This window comes from Dissoconium aciculare (genome assembly GCF_010015565.1).
Source record: "Dissoconium aciculare CBS 342.82 unplaced genomic scaffold K489scaffold_6, whole genome shotgun sequence".
Taxonomy (NCBI): Eukaryota; Fungi; Ascomycota; class Dothideomycetes; order Mycosphaerellales; family Dissoconiaceae; genus Dissoconium; species Dissoconium aciculare.
This window is the reverse complement of record NW_022984956.1, coordinates 399,721-414,866: the sequence shown is the minus strand read 5'-3', so window position 1 is coordinate 414,866 and position 15,146 is coordinate 399,721. Positions and strand designations below refer to the sequence as shown.

The 15,146-nt window shown below is 52.0% G+C and overlaps 6 protein-coding genes across 6 annotated transcripts; 3 read left to right on the top strand and 3 right to left on the bottom strand.

The window, feature by feature from the left end:
• The first annotated feature begins 455 nt into the window (after nt 1-455).
• Nucleotides 456-4,103, top strand: K489DRAFT_380083 (ARM repeat-containing protein). Its single transcript, XM_033604807.1, has 2 exons — nt 456-2,618; nt 2,673-4,103. Exons 1-2 carry the CDS (start codon nt 522-524, stop codon nt 3,936-3,938), a joined length of 3,363 nt encoding a protein of 1,120 aa, XP_033459746.1. The 5' UTR covers nt 456-521; the 3' UTR covers nt 3,939-4,103.
• Nucleotides 4,104-4,766: 663 nt separating this feature from the next.
• Nucleotides 4,767-5,437, top strand: K489DRAFT_214978 (uncharacterized protein). The gene has a single exon (XM_033599682.1). The coding sequence runs from the start codon at nt 4,965-4,967 to the stop codon at nt 5,376-5,378; it is 414 nt and encodes a 137-aa protein (XP_033459745.1). The 5' UTR covers nt 4,767-4,964; the 3' UTR covers nt 5,379-5,437.
• A 476-nt stretch (nt 5,438-5,913) lies between these two features.
• K489DRAFT_424420 (uncharacterized protein) lies at nt 5,914-6,477 on the bottom strand (the record flags this gene model as incomplete). The annotated part of the gene is made up of 1 exon (XM_033608267.1): nt 5,914-6,477. One exon carries the CDS (start codon nt 6,475-6,477, stop codon nt 5,914-5,916), a length of 564 nt encoding a protein of 187 aa, XP_033459744.1.
• A 2,687-nt stretch (nt 6,478-9,164) lies between these two features.
• On the top strand, nt 9,165-9,704 carry K489DRAFT_380080 (uncharacterized protein). Its single transcript, XM_033604806.1, has one exon. The coding sequence runs from the start codon at nt 9,209-9,211 to the stop codon at nt 9,551-9,553; it is 345 nt and encodes a 114-aa protein (XP_033459743.1). The 5' UTR covers nt 9,165-9,208; the 3' UTR covers nt 9,554-9,704.
• A 478-nt stretch (nt 9,705-10,182) lies between these two features.
• K489DRAFT_409838 (uncharacterized protein) lies at nt 10,183-11,142 on the bottom strand (the record flags this gene model as incomplete). Its single annotated transcript, XM_033607632.1, has 1 exon — nt 10,183-11,142. The coding sequence occupies one exon, from the start codon at nt 11,140-11,142 to the stop codon at nt 10,183-10,185; it is 960 nt and encodes a 319-aa protein (XP_033459742.1).
• A 164-nt stretch (nt 11,143-11,306) lies between these two features.
• K489DRAFT_338125 (glycoside hydrolase family 31 protein) lies at nt 11,307-14,719 on the bottom strand. Its single transcript, XM_033602226.1, has 2 exons — nt 14,495-14,719; nt 11,307-14,439 (listed from the first exon to the last, which is right to left on the bottom strand). The coding sequence occupies exons 1-2, from the start codon at nt 14,583-14,585 to the stop codon at nt 11,528-11,530; spliced, it is 3,003 nt and encodes a 1,000-aa protein (XP_033459741.1). The 5' UTR covers nt 14,586-14,719; the 3' UTR covers nt 11,307-11,527.
• Between the last annotated feature and the right edge of the window lie 427 nt (nt 14,720-15,146).

The following is a 15,146-nucleotide window of genomic DNA, read 5'->3' as shown; positions in this document are numbered from 1 at the left end:
GAGATGCTTTGTGACGATTGGTGACTTCGAGCGATGAAAGATATATATTCGACGTTGATAGAGACCCTATATACTCAATGATACTGTATGCTCTTGTGCCGCACGGTCTCACGGTGATGGGGAGTGAGGTTTCTAGGCGATCGATTGTGTCAAGTGGGAAGTGACTGTCACAGTCCAGTAGGAGTGATTGACGGCGGCAAGGGCATGCTCATATGCTCGCGCAACGTTCAATCGATGCTCACCTTGGTCATTTTTGATATTTTCCAAGAGCACTGGGCGAGGTGTGATGATGCCAGCAATGCTTGGATGTCAAAGGTTGAGAGCAGCCTGATTAATGCTGTCAGGGTCCACAGGGTTTAAGAGCCGACGAACGCAAGCCCCGCGGCTAGAGTTCCGCGTTTGTTTACACCTGCAAATAGTGGAGTAACCACCGAGCATTTAGTGACGAACTCACACACACATTCGATGCGAATCTCACCTAAACGTCAAATAAATCTCCGCCAATCTCTTTGATACAAGTGATGCCTGGACGAGTGGCTGCTGGTACCCGAGCCCCACGGGGGCGCGCGGCGGCAGGCAAGACCACGGCAGCATCAACCGCAGAGGTCCCTGATGAGGGTCCCGACACGACTTTGCGACGCGCCATCTGCGTAGTGTTCGCCGACGCACAAAAGTCCACTGCAGCACATCGCAAGGCTATCATCAGTCTACGAAAGATTCAGGAGGCATGTTGCTACGAGCCGACGAGCAGCAAAAAGGGAAAGCAAGATCAGGATTTTGACGAGGATGAATTCAATAATGAGGTTTTGCGATGCGTCTTCCGTGCGTTGCCCATCAAGAAGTCGGAGGCGGTCGGTGATCGAATCGTGAGATTTTTGGGCGCATTCCTAGAGACTGCGAGTGCCAAGGACAATGCGATCTTCCAGGATGAAGAAGAAGCGCCGGAAACACCTAGCTCGCGACTGGTCACAGCCGTGCTCAGCACAATGATCCCGTTGATGATGGCCAAGGACAAAGTCGTGCGCTTCCGAGCCACGCAGATGACGAGTCATCTGATCAATACGTTGAGTACATTGGACCTCAGCCTCTTTCACCAACTCAAACTTGCTCTCCTCAAGCGCATCCACGACAAAGAAGCTCAAGTTCGCATGCATGCAATTTACGGCTTGACACGTTTTGCAGCAGACCCCGAGAACGACGACGAAGACGATAATTCCGATTCGGATGAAGACGCAGGATCTGGTATCCTTGAGAAGCTCATCTTAGTCCTCCAACATGATCCCTCGGCCGAAGTTCGTCGCAATCTTCTTCTAAACCTGCCGCTCACGAAAGAGCTGTTGCCATATTTGTTCGAACGGGCGCGGGACGCCGACGTGACGACCAGAAAAGCTCTCTTCGCCAGACTTCTACCAGCGATGGGCGACTTTCGAAGTTTCAGTTTGACTTTCCGAGATAAGTTGCTTCGATGGGGTCTACGAGATCGTGACGAGAATGTTCGAAAGGCTATGGCACGGATATTCCGAGAAAGATGGATTGAGGACTGCGCTGCTCGTCCTGCAAATCGCAAAGCAGGCGACCCTGAAGATGCCGAACCGAAGGATCCTAACATGGCCAATGCTCCTTCCATGAATGCTTTGTCAGAATTGTTGGAGCGAATAGATGTTGTCAACACTGGAGGGGAAGGAGGAATTGCTTTGCTTGCGATGCAGGAATTTTGGGAGGGACGACCTGATTATGTCGACTACGTCTCATTTCCTGACGAGTTCTGGGGCGACTTGACACCAGAGGTGGCTTTCGTGGCACGCACATTCAACGATTTCTGTCGGAGTAATCACAAGGAAGACCGCTACGTCGGATCCCGTTCACTCGACATCCTTGCGGAGGAGAAGCTACCTGAGGTCACCAAATTTGGATTCTTACTTCAACGAGAACTCAACCGCCTCATGGAGGCAGCAAGAGCCGCTGCAATGGAAGAGAGCGAAGAAAGTGAGGAGGAGCTCGCGGCGCGGGAATTTGTGGTAGAGCAGATGCTTCACATGGCCCTCACTTTCGATTACAGCGATGAAGTGGGACGCCGTAAAATGGACATCCTCATGCGGGACGCACTCGCAATGCCAGATCTGCCCGAGGAGACTACCAGGCTCGTGGTTGAGAATCTCCGACGCGTTTGTGGAGAGGACAGCAACGGCGAGCGGGAATTCTGTCGGTTGGTGGTGGAGGCCATTGCCGAAGTTCATGATACTATCATGGGCGAGGACGATGATCCAGCACTCGACGATAGCAGCATAGAAGGCTCGTTCCACTCGGCGACATCGCAGTTCGATGGTGCGGGAGATGAGACGCTGATGTTGGCTAAGAAACGACTCCAACGTGCCGGCAAGACGGTCGAGTCCAGCAAAGAATCAGATACAGAACAGGCTATCCGGGAGTTGATGGTCAACCTGAAGTGTTTGCACATTGCGCTGTGCCTGTTGCAGAACATCCAATGTGACGTACATCAGTATGAGCATTTGGTCATGACGCTGAACAGTCTAATTGTTCCAGCTGTGAGGAGTCAAGAGGCTCCTATTCGAGAGCGAGGATTGTTCTGTTTGGGATTGTGCTGTCTAGTGAGCAAGGTAAGTCTGCCCAACCGTCAGCATCTTTCAACATCTCATGCTAACACGCACCAGAAACTTGCTTCGGAGAACATGAATTTGTTCCTACACTGCTTCACACGAGGACATGGCACTCTCCAGGTGATCGCGCTTCAATGCATCACCGACGTGCTCATCGCTCACCCATCCCTATACCTCGACGCCCCTGATACCAGCGCCATCACCTCCGACCAAACCGAGATCAACGAAACCTCCAAACTCGTTCTCAAAGCCTTCAGCAAATCGCTCAAATCCGGCGATCCGATTGTGCAAGCCATCGGCGCCGCCGGTCTCGCCAAAGCAATGTTAAGCCGATTGATCACGGACACCGACCTGCTGAAGCAACTGGTCATCACCTTCTTCGACCCAGACAGCGTCTCCAACCCGCAACTCCGCCAATCTCTCTCCTACTTCCTCCCCGTCTACTGCCACTCCCGCGCCGACAACGCCGCCCGCATGGCGACCATCTCCTGCGCCGTCATCGCCCGCCTGACCACCCTCCGCGACGCTCGCCTCGAAGACGACGACGCCGACGCCGGCGCCTCCGCCGAAGCCATGGTCAGCATCTCCCAGGTGGCGAACATGCTCCTGGACTGGACCGATCCGCGCAAAATCGTCGGGTATACCGAACCCGTTCCCAGCGTCGACAACCACGCCACTCCCTCTTCGGGCACCACCCCTGCTGTGGCAAGCACGCATTTCATCCTCGCGGAATCCGTCCTCGAACGCCTCGTGACCTCGCAACTCAACCGCGACGAACGCAAGGCGCTGCTGAACATGCTGGGCAAATTGTACCTCCCCGCGGGCACCTGCGACGCCGAATTACTCAAGACCATCCTGGAATTGCTCATCGAGGCCATCGATTCGGGCGTCGCGACGGATAAAACCGGCGAGAATATCCTCGCGAAATTACGCGAGAATCTGATGAAGCTTGTGCATGATGTCATGACGCTGGAACGTGGCGGTGGTGGTGCCGCTGGTGAGGCAACGGAGGTGGATGGTGATGAGGATGTCGAGGATGGTAGCGCTGGTGGTTCGACGACCGGGGAGACGAAAGGTGGTGTTTCCGCCGCTGGAGTCAAGGCCGAGGATGACGACGAGGAGGAAGAGGAGGAAGAAGATGATGACGATGAGAATGATGTGACGGCGCAATTACAGCGGGAAATGCGCGACACGACGATTGGGTTTACCACTACGGCGATTGTGCCCGATGCGGAAGGGACGAGGATTCAGTTATTGTCCGCTCGGCAGGATGAGGATGATGATGAGGAGGACTCGGAGATGATGGATGTTGATGGGTGATACAAGAGATAATGCCTGGTTTAACTGGTGCGAGGCGGTTTCGTTCCTGCGATGATTCACGGAAAGACGAGACGGATGTTTTAAGGTTATCTTTTTTTTCTCATTATCGTATCTTTTACCTATTCGTTTCTCAAGTAACGTGGTAATTGCAAATATGACCCTGCCTCTTTGAAGAACTTCTTGCACGTTGCTATTCGCAGATGAACTTGGCTGCTTGCCGTGGAGAGCCATCGAAGTGATGAGCTGTGGCCTCTGTTTGCAAACATGGAAACCAGGCTGGTGATTACCCGATTTCTGGATGGTGGCTTCATCTCGGAATCCGCGATGTGTGATGCAGGGAACGGCTCAGCTCTGTCGGACGAGGAATACGTCGACTACTCTCCAGATTACGACGACCGATATGCGCAAGCCGTAGTGCATCTTACCGGCAACATCGTTGTTCGTATGCGCAGGTTGTCATTAATCGGGCGAACGGACGGCTTGCTTCCATGTCAATTCGGATTTCTCCCTAATGGCCTGTGGTGCTGTTGCGTATACTTGCTGGAGGGTGTGAGATGGGCCGTAAAGGAGAGTAGTGATGTTGGAGAATTGTGGTATTATAATGATTGGGATGACAGGGCAAGATCATGAGGATTCATCGATGCTGTGTCGCTGGAGTGGCACCATTCCCTTGGAGTGGACTCTTTTGGTGTCGCTCGATGGATGGGGTCGCGTAGGATGCTTATTCGAAGGCGATTGCGAGTTGGTAGATATATCAATCTGCTGTTGAGTATGTGCGACCTGGGAACTTGTGAGGTTCAGGGGTGATGCCTGATAGACGATCGAATGAGTCGAGAGCAACGCGGTCTGTCAATGCAGTCTTGGGCGATCAGCTAGGACGGTCATATATAGAGGACCGGAGAGTGTTCCGGTCGTCTTCGTCGCAATGGACTACTTGATGGAGAGAGGCTATGATGTTGAATGACGGATGATCATTCGCTCATCGTTTCTTTTTCGCATCCATGGTGCTGAGGAGGAGTTCCATATATGCCTGACGATAGGCTTGAGTCGCGGCGGATTGGTACTCGACATCAGGATCGGAGAGTTTGGAAGGGACATTTGCGGACCATTGTTGGATATCTTGAGCCTTGTCTGCGCCTAGGTAGCGGTGTTGTTGTTGTTGTCGTGTTTGGCTGGCCATTGATGAAGTGGTCGAGGACGATGATGACATTGTTGGTCGATATCGTTGAAGGACAAGTTTTATTTTCCTCTACTCGATTTAATGTTCGTCGATCTTATGATACTAATTTTGTTGGCGGTCTTTGTTCGCGAAATTTAAATCAAGTGTCGCAGAGAAGGATATCGGTTGACGAGGGTAGAGATGGCGAGTTTGCAGCAGCAAAAGGTTGGTCGAGATCACACTTCGGAGGAATAGCGAGGGAAGGGCAGATGGTGACTTGATATGTGATCTGTACGATTATCTACACTCAGATAAGGGTTGGAAGGTATCGTGAAATTAAACATGGCTGGCGGTGAGATTTGAAACGAGTTGCACGCCTTGGCCTATGGTGGAAAGAATTAATTGTCATAGAGGCCAGCGGAGGGATTACCGTCAATACACCAAATTGCAACACAGGCACGTCCGAAAAGTCCCTGGCCTGCATCTAACGACGATAACTGGAAGATTCCGTACCACGGTCGGAGATTGATCTCATGCATGTCAGACTGCTTGCTTGTCACTCCTCTACACGATCGTGGTGATGGCGATGGGTTATCACGATGCCAGAGCATCGTGATATAATAAGCCCTGTGTTGCGAGCTTTTCCCTGGACAGGACGCTGCAGCGGGAGATCGTACCGACGATGGACGCACGAACGGCCCCACAAACTTTGCGCGCAGTCCACCGATCGCGCAAAGACAGGAAAAAGGCGTTTTATTATTTGAATTGTCCTCCGGTGGTACAATTATTTGTATTCTCGACTTGAGCATCACCTCATCACCGACCGATGGCATCTGAAATTGTCGTCAAATATACGGCAGATATCGGTCGAAACACGTTCGAGCCATTTTGTTCTTCGGTATATGTGGTCGAGACAGGGATAGGTATCGCGCTGCGGATCTTGGAGAACACGCGGACGAGGTCACGATGTGGGCTTTCCCCAGCTGGAAATGCATCACAAGGTGTTTCTCCATGGCGGAGTATCGGAACGTAGCTCCAGTAGCCTTTTGTGCATAACTTGAAAAGGAAATGATTTGTCTGGATGATGCAGGCGTGCATACGCGATCTGGAAGAGAAAAGCAGGCCAGAGGATCTAGACTGATGATTGATGCATGCAGGTGAATTGATTATCATCATGCGATGCGCCCGTCCAACGGCCCGGGAAGCAAAAAGTCTCACGTCGTGTCCACCTTCCGCCTGCAGCAAACACACCAGATCCCCGGCCGCGCTTGACAAATCCAAATTCTCTCCCCAACCTTGGATCGGAGTAAACTCGATAGATGCGCAAATAGCATCCAGTAGTTCGACATCCCTTGGAAAGTAAATTTGACATGTTGTCATAATGCAATCATATCTTACCTACCCAAGTAGCTAGCAATCCGTTGTTGCGATCAATTCCGATCATTTGCATAAAACTTTGACCGCCATTCAGTAAATCACCACCCTGCGACCTTCTCTTCGGCGGAGTGCCCTGAAGAGATCGATATGGCCGTCATGGAAATATGCACATTGCAAATCAAATGCACACGCAGAGTGCATGCGAGTCATGCCAGTTCCCGATTCGGACAATGCATCTCGCAATGGTCCTGGGAGGTATGGGCAGCCCCGAGGTGTGGTCTTACAGCCGGCAAATACTTTAGATATGCAAAGTGTACATGTACTGGCGGGTGGGTGTAGCAGAGTGAGGGTAGTATCACTATTACTGTATCATGCCCATGTGCTTGGAGATCAGATTGGTGGAACGGAATGCGCGCGCGTGCGCGGCAATTCCAAATCGACGGCGGGGCGTCGGCCCGACGCCATGCATTCAGGACTTCATTCCGAGGTTGTCATCATTTTTCATCACGGGCATAATTTTGCAGGGCATCCAGGCCGTGATGTCAACTTCATCACACAAAGACACCGGCATGGGTGATTCAACATGATCCGAATCCCACAGACATCCCAATCCAACTTGACTTGGCGTAGCGTCGGAATACGCGAGAATGTGGTCCTCGACCACGTGGAGTTCCAACATACAACAAATGTGATCTATTTCAGAACCCTCGTCGGGTCTATTCGTTAGCGCGTGACGCATTTCACATCATCTTCGCATCAGAAATCTGGTTCCGCCTAAGAGAGAATCACCCGGACCATCGTCGTAATCTAAAAGACTAACGATCACTCACCATATACCATACCAGAAGCGACACATTCAAGGTCGTATACATAGTCACACACACAAGCGAAAAATCCTTCGAAGACAGCTTCCACAATTCTTCTCTACCGGCATGGTTTACCGCCTAGCTAGGTACCTAGCCATGCATAAATTTGACGTACCCGATCGGGATTTGCGCCGCGGCGTGTTGGTAGCGCCCCGCGCGGGCGCAACTAAATGACAAATCTCGCCTGCATCGGTGGAGACGAGGGAAAGAGTACTTGGGCCTTGAACGACAGGGATGGGACCCACGAGGTCGATATGTACGATAAACGCTTCAGGAAAAATCGTTCAAGTTTCAATCTGACGCAAGAGGAGGAAACAGGAATCATTGAAGAGCGTGCCCATATCTATGTGCTTACATAATCTCTCGATTGTCGCAGACGTCGATATGTTGATGTTCACAAAGGCGAGGAGCAAGCCCAAGCATGGCCGGGGAAGGCCCCCGAGTGTTGCAAATCTAATCTCAGCCTCGCATTCGCAAGCATGTCTGTCTCTATTTCATCGCTCCTGGTAATTCGCCGGATGGGGTGGAAGCAAGGAGTATTCGAGATCGGGAAGGTCGATTGGGGAAGCAATCGCCTTTCGACCCGGCAGCTTTTATCCTTTGAGATCACGGCCACACGCCCCGACGGCATTATCGCTCGAGGTATTCGACGAGAGCTGCTGTACCCTGATGATGCCCACCTCCCGATCTAACGATCAAACAATGTCGTCCTGGTGCAATTCTCGATACCGCGTCGACCCATGCGCCCCAAAAGAGACGTCAAATTCGCACTGCAGGACGTCCACGGAGAATCTTCTTTCATGAAACTACATTGTGCCTGTCTGGCTCCCAACTACACGCCTCCTTTCCCGGACCTCGGCTCGCTCGCAAGAGAGGAGGCGCAGACGTCGAGAATCGAAAAGTTTTGCTCAGAAACTCAAGTTCTGTTCTGAAGAACGCGACATATTTTCTGATTGACGATTCCTACAGCATGAACGCTCGTAGATTGCGAAATTCTTCCCCAATCGGCTGAAAGAATACTGCCATTCAAGGGCTTCATCACCGAGACGCACTGCCTCCCACCAGGTCCGAGCCGGGCGCCGTTGCGTTTTTCCACGGGCTCGCCTTGGAGCAGGCCTCGAAAGGAGATCCAAATGCGTGCTGGAATGAGAAGAGATTTTGCGCAATAGCCATTCGCCTAAGTCTTGTTTGCGCAGCAAATCCATAGACCATCAGTGCCATCCATTGTGAACTTGTGCCCAATCCAACGACCATCCGTATTTTTCAAAACATCGCGGCGCACAGCTTAATACTCGGCTTTCCTGGAAGAAGGACAGATATGTGTACCGTGTTCCTCTGATCACGTCACATATGCCGAGATACCTTGTTTCGGGGAGAGTGTGCTTGCTGTCCTCTGCGCGGGGGACATTATCCACGTACGAAGGACATCTCAGTCTTGATCTAGTCGAAATCAGGCTTGTACGGTTATGACGGTATGCTTAGTTGCTGCCTTACGGGTCGATCTAAAGACGGAGATCATACGTCTCGAAGTCAGTGTTAGTGATGAGTTTGCTCACAGGACTTCCAATATCCTGAGTTCGCTCGGCTGAAACGCGCTATTGAATGAGTTCCCGGTCGATCACAAGATGAAAGGACAGGCGCCTGTCCTTTAATGTTATCGGCCGGAGAATCATTTACCGTCATCCTCAAGTCCACTTGATGGGCGATTCGTCTTGAAGTTCCCAACCGTAGTAGGTAAGTGAGATGGACCAAGAAACCATAAAAGATCGACGCCGTCGCTACCAACAGAATTGCTTCCTATCCACAATTTATAACAATTTCACATCCAGCATCACACCCAAAAAGCCCCAAAATCCAAACTTTTCAAAATGCTCCGCTCCATGGTCCTTGCCGCCGTCCTTGTAGCCAGCTACGTCAATGCCGACTTGTACTGCACCTTCTTCTCCGACCAGGACTGCAAGACCCGCAGCGGATCCCTGGACTACGACGCCAACAACGACGGCATCTTCCAGAACGGCGGGACCTACTTCGCATGCCACAATGGTCCCACCCGGGTCAGCCTCACCGAATACCCTCCCGGTGACTCCGCGGGCGATAATCCAGATAACTGCCATTACTTCCTCGTCGAGGAGGACTTGACCTGCAGTGAGCTTACGGCCTTTGGCTTTCACCCTGGAAATGGCGGCTATTACAGGCTCGGCGGTGGGTGCTAGATGCTGGTTGGACGGTGGGCTTGGCTTTCGTTCCCTGTACTTCTGAAGTTGGGGAGGGCTGGGTTTTGCAGGCAGATGAAAATTGTGCATGTATATGAGCACGAATTGCAGGATATTCAGGTTCTTTGTTCAAGGACGTCCAAAGTAGCATGTCGATTATGTCCACTTATCGTGCCTTCCAATAATCGTAGATGAATATCCTCGGGTTGAAGAAATGGCTCACCAACAAGGAGCAAAGTATGACTTGTAGGAAAGAGTACATGCTGTACTGAATTGCCCATGCATGTGGATCTCTGCCTTGCACGGACGTTCACGAGTGTTGCTATCCACTCCAACCGGGCTTCATAATGTTTCGACCGAGCTCACCATGGCATTACTTTCTTTGAAGGCCCTGTCGTCGAAGGTGGATTCGATTACCAAAGTGGTCTTGGGTGGTTAACGAGCAAGAAGGCAGTGGTCTCGTGGAAGTCGAGATGTTGGAGTGTCTCGTTGGCGACCTGATCTGACCTTTCCGATGATGAGCGTAAAGAGACGTGGCAATGAATGGCTCTTGGGGAGCCTGCAGCGAAGAGCCGATCGTGTTGGCCGCGGTATTCAAAGTCTCAAGATCCTGATTGTCCTGTAGAGAACTACGCCCTGGTACGATCTCCAACAGGGCCCGACTCCATAGGCGGTGGGTCTGGAGGCGAACAATTCTGGCGACACACGCGGAACATGACGGCTGCGCGGATGCTGGTGGCATAACTCGGGACACGATCAGGACCGTAAGCAGGGGTCAGCAGATGGTTTAGGTATTTTTCAAGCGCAGCTCCTGAGCGCCGAAACTCGCTCTTCTTGCATGGCTCCCGTGTGCGCTCATAGCACTGCTCGGCGAACTTGTACATCGCCTCAATTTCGTCGACGTTAGCGACTTCGACTATTTGGATAGGGGCGTCGCCAAGTAGACCGAACAGTCCCGATTCTGCGACGATCCGGATTGGTGCGTGTATCACTACGAGGTGCATAACGACCAGCCATTGTTGATGCTGATCGAATACCTCGAGGCGATCCCGGCCGATCGATGTTGATAAGTAATTCTTCATCATCGAACCACGGCTGCTACGCATCAATACGGTACGTTCCAGGCATCGTAACGGATCTGTCTGCCCCGAGTAGCCAGAGTAATAGCCGTGCAGTGAGTAGCTTCGGTCCCAGTTTAGATGTACCAGCTTTGGCGACGAACGCGAGCGCCAGATCTTTCCGCTGAGAGAAATGTCTCTGGGTTTTACCCAATAGGCCTTCGGAGCCCGAACGGGCTTGTATTCCTCGTAACTGCCTGTCTTGAACGCGATGTCTCGAGCTTCGCGGCATACTTGGGTAATTAACGGGGGTCTGAAATTCAGATATGTCGTAGCGTTAAGAGTACACAGCGGAAGACGATCGGGATTCCTGTGGTTATGGTAGAAAGCCTTGCCTTGAGCGACATCGAACTCTTCTACGCGATGCGGAAGACAATGGAGCCAGATCTCGTCGCGCAGTTCAGGCGGCAGGTCGGCGAATCTGGAAAATCCAGTATCGGCTGAATTTGGGCTCGCTGGGAAGACACTCATTCTTTTGCTGTCTGGGTGTTGAAAACTTGTCAGCGCTCCCTGAAAAGACGATTGGCGAGAGTCCAGGCTCGTTTTTGTTTCTTCTTCGGGCCACAGCATTTGTCGTGACGCCAAATGCGGCACGGGCTTTTGTTCATGCCATAAAGAGACATTCTTTAATTGATGCCAATTATAGATGTGGATGTGATAAACATATTCGCATGAAGCATTTATCATGCTGACACGGCAAGGGCCTCTGTCACGCGCAATCTCCCCCATAGACATGTGCTCATCATCTTCCATTTGATACCTACGAAGATAATCGCCCACGTGTTCATCACAGCGGCTAGACAAGGAATATTACAATTGAGATTTACACGAAAAGACATGTAGATCTTATGTTCTCTCAAGCAAAATTAATCTTCCAGCCCGCTCCGATGCGCACCGCAGGATTGCGGACAACTGCAAACGCAGCCCGACCCTCCACAGGAGCATGGAACTCTAAGGGAGCATTCCGGACAGCTCCCGCCGCGCTCTGGCCATTTGATTCTTCTTCGGTGATGCCGACCTCCTTGAGGTTCTTCCAGGCGGCGGGCGCGCCGACCACGATGATCTTCTCGACCCGCACGCGTTCCATCTGCTTGAGGTATTCCTTGGTCTTCTTTCCTGGAGAGCCCAAGTCCTCGCTGGTCAGCGATGCGGTGGCAGATCTGTAGGAGAACTTTCGGTGGAGGAAGCCGCCTTCGTTGTAGTCGAAGCTCTCTCCGTCATCGAGGTAGAGCGTTCCCTCGGCATCGCCGGCATGTCCCAACACGATGACCAGCGTGAATGGATCGAATTTCATCAATCCTGAGCTGCGACGGGGACGGTCGCGGCGAGGGATGATGTGTCCACCTTGCATGAGCAGCGGGATCGTGTCCAGCGGCGCATTCAAATGGACTTCGCCAGGACCCTCGTAAGTCCAGAAGTCAAAGTAGTCGTAGTATTTTTCCTTGTCGGCGAGGTAGATGGTCGCGTGTTTCGTGTCCGCTTTAGTGACCGGCTTAGCAAGAAGTCCAGTGTTGCCGACGTAGAGCTGGTCGTCGATCGCAAATCCCTTCTCATCGCCAGGGAAGACGTAATAGTTGGGTCGGATGATCGGTGCGCCAGTCACGCTTGCCTCGTGGAAAGCTGTGTACCACGCAGGTAGCAAGCTGTAACGGAGTCGGATGGCCTTGGCGATGATCTCTGTGTATGGTTCGCCAGCCAGATAAGGCTCACGGCGGCGAGTATCAATGTGAGCATGCGCACGGAAGAATGGGTAGAAGATGCCAGCTTGGTACCATCGCGTGAGCAGCTCCTTGTCAGGGTTGCCGAAGAAGCCTCCAACATCGGCACCAGCAAATGGGTAACCGCTGATTCCCATGCTCAGTGTCATGGGGATGGAAGCCTCCAAATGTGACCATTCGGCAAGGTTGTCGCCGGTCCACATTGCCGCATATCTCTGCGAGCCTGAATAGAATGATCGCGTCAGGATGAATGGTCGCACATTTCGCTTTTCCTCCGCCTTGTCACGAGCAAGCAATCCCTCGTAGGTCGCATTGATCAGGGAATGGCCGTAAATGTTGTGGACGTCTCGGTGTTCCCAATTGCCGTAGTGCAAGTTGTCCTTCGGCATGGTCGTCTCCGGTCCGTTGAACACGGATGGCTCATTCATGTCGTTCCAGATATGCAAATTGGTCGATGAGCCCTTGAACTTGGCGTACTGGAAAAGGCTTGCCCACCATTTTCTGGCTGCCGGGCTGAAGCAATCGACCCAGTGACTGCTTCCTGGCCAGCACCATCCTTCGTAGATGCTGCCGTCCTTGTTCTTCACAGCTAGATCCTTCGACTTCATCTCGTCGACAACATTGTACCCGCCCTCATTCTTGATGTGAGGATCGATAATTGCAACCAACTTCCGTCCATGCTCGTCTAGCTGCTTCAACATGCCCGCTGGGTCACCGAAGGTCAGGGGGTCCCAAGTGAAATACTTCTTGCCATCCGTATATTCAATGTCGAGCCAGATGACATCGTAAGGAATGTGGTGCTTGTCGAACTTGCGATCCACGTCCCTGACGTCCGTATCAGTCACATAGTTCCATCGACATTGGTGGTATGCGATGGCGAATTGTTGAGGTAGAGCGGTATATCCAGTAAGGTCGGCGTACGCGCCAATGACATCCTGAGGGGTGGGTCCAAGGAAAACGAACACGTCCAACAGACCCGCCTCGCTTATCCAATGTGTCTGTGTCGTCGTCTTGCCCAACACACCAAGGCTGAGCGGGTTGACAATGGAGGTCGCTTTAGTGATGTCAATCCAGGTCTCAGCAGCATTGAGCCAGAAGACGCCGACCGTTGAGTCCTTTTTCTGCGCCTGCATAAATGGAATCGCGCCATAGAGAGTCATGGGACTGTCCATCTCATACTCGAAAACGTCGCTGTTGTATAGCCTGTACGGGTCCGAGTACTTGTCTTGCCCGCCACGAGTTTCCTTCAGTGAAAGTGGCCCTGCGTGCTCAGCGATACCATAAACATGCTCATATCCGGGAAAGTCAATATCCAGTGCCATGGCCTCCGGACCTCGCGCCTTTCCATCAGTGTTTCCACCGAAAGATTCTTCCCACCAAGTGCTCTCATCTTCACCAGCATCTTTGTCTGCTTCTGCCGCAGCGGGCGTCTCACTAGCTTTCCCGCCGTCGCTTGAGTCTTCGCTACTCGATGTGCTAGATTCGACGGGCGGCTTGTCAACTTTGCGGCGCCAGTGCTCGACGTTTAAAAGACCACGATCATTAAATTTGATTTGCGTCTCTCCATCCCGCTTAAACTCGATACCGAACGGATTGTGGGTGATGATGGCCTCGAATTTGCTTCCAGGTCCGTAAACAACCAGAGTTGTGCCCTTCGCCGACTCTTTATTGATTGCTGCACCCGTACTCAACGAGGTGCCACCAACAATCGCCCATTTCTCCGCCTCGTTGTACCTCTCTTTGCGCGCCTTGCTGTCATGTCTGAGCTCAATTTGGCCCTTTTGCCGTTTCTCCTCGTCGATCGAGACGCGAGCAGTTCCAGACTCATAGAAGGTTATGGTGAGTGGAAGTTTGATGTTCTCCTCACTACCCGACAGCTTTTTATACACGGCACCAGTCAAGATGCCATCGCCAAATTTGATTGTTCCACGCTCGAGTCGGTATGGTGATGTCCATGATGACGATGCTGCGACAGTGTCCGCATATGCTCGATTACGCTTGCAGAAACCAGACTGGTCGCAAGTCTTGAAATTCTCTCGCTTTACGGCCGCTGAGGCGAGCTGCTTAGCTATCGTGGACTGTGTGGAGGTTGGAGGAGAGCTTACCAGCCGGTGATAATAACGAGCATATTGTGAGCAGTAAGAAAACAAAGCCCAGCCAGTTCCTAGCAGAGCAGAAACCGGAAGACATGATCATGGCCTGTATTGCTGCTGCTGCTACTGTCGTTCGATCTTGACAGCAGCAACCAATGTCCAACTTAGGATACCCAATGACAACACGTTGTGCGAGTGACCTTTATTGCTTCGGTCATTGGACGTTCGGAGACAAAAGTCGTGTCCGGGAATGCGTTTTCAGGTACCAGCCCTGAAGGGCTGCAGTGTCAATCGCTCTCGAAACATCATACTTCAGATGCACTAGTAGCTTGCGATATGCTCACCAGTATTTCGAAAGACAACGATGATACTTGGCAATATGGAGGCTAAGAATTAAGACTAGTGTCGGCATTGTTAATCGAGTACATTGCGACTTTCATGTCAGAAGACAGTTCTGTGAGCGAACACAATGACTTCTGGCCCAACTGAACGAGTGGCACGTCAATGAACCCTGACGACGTCGAGACCCTGCAACTCGCCGCAATGGAAAGCTTAAGAGACCCCACCGCCTGGACCCCGCCATAACAAGCGGACAACAAATAAAAAAGTCCATTGATAGATTCGGATGGTGCATAATGTCGGCTGAAGAGCACTTACCGCCCAT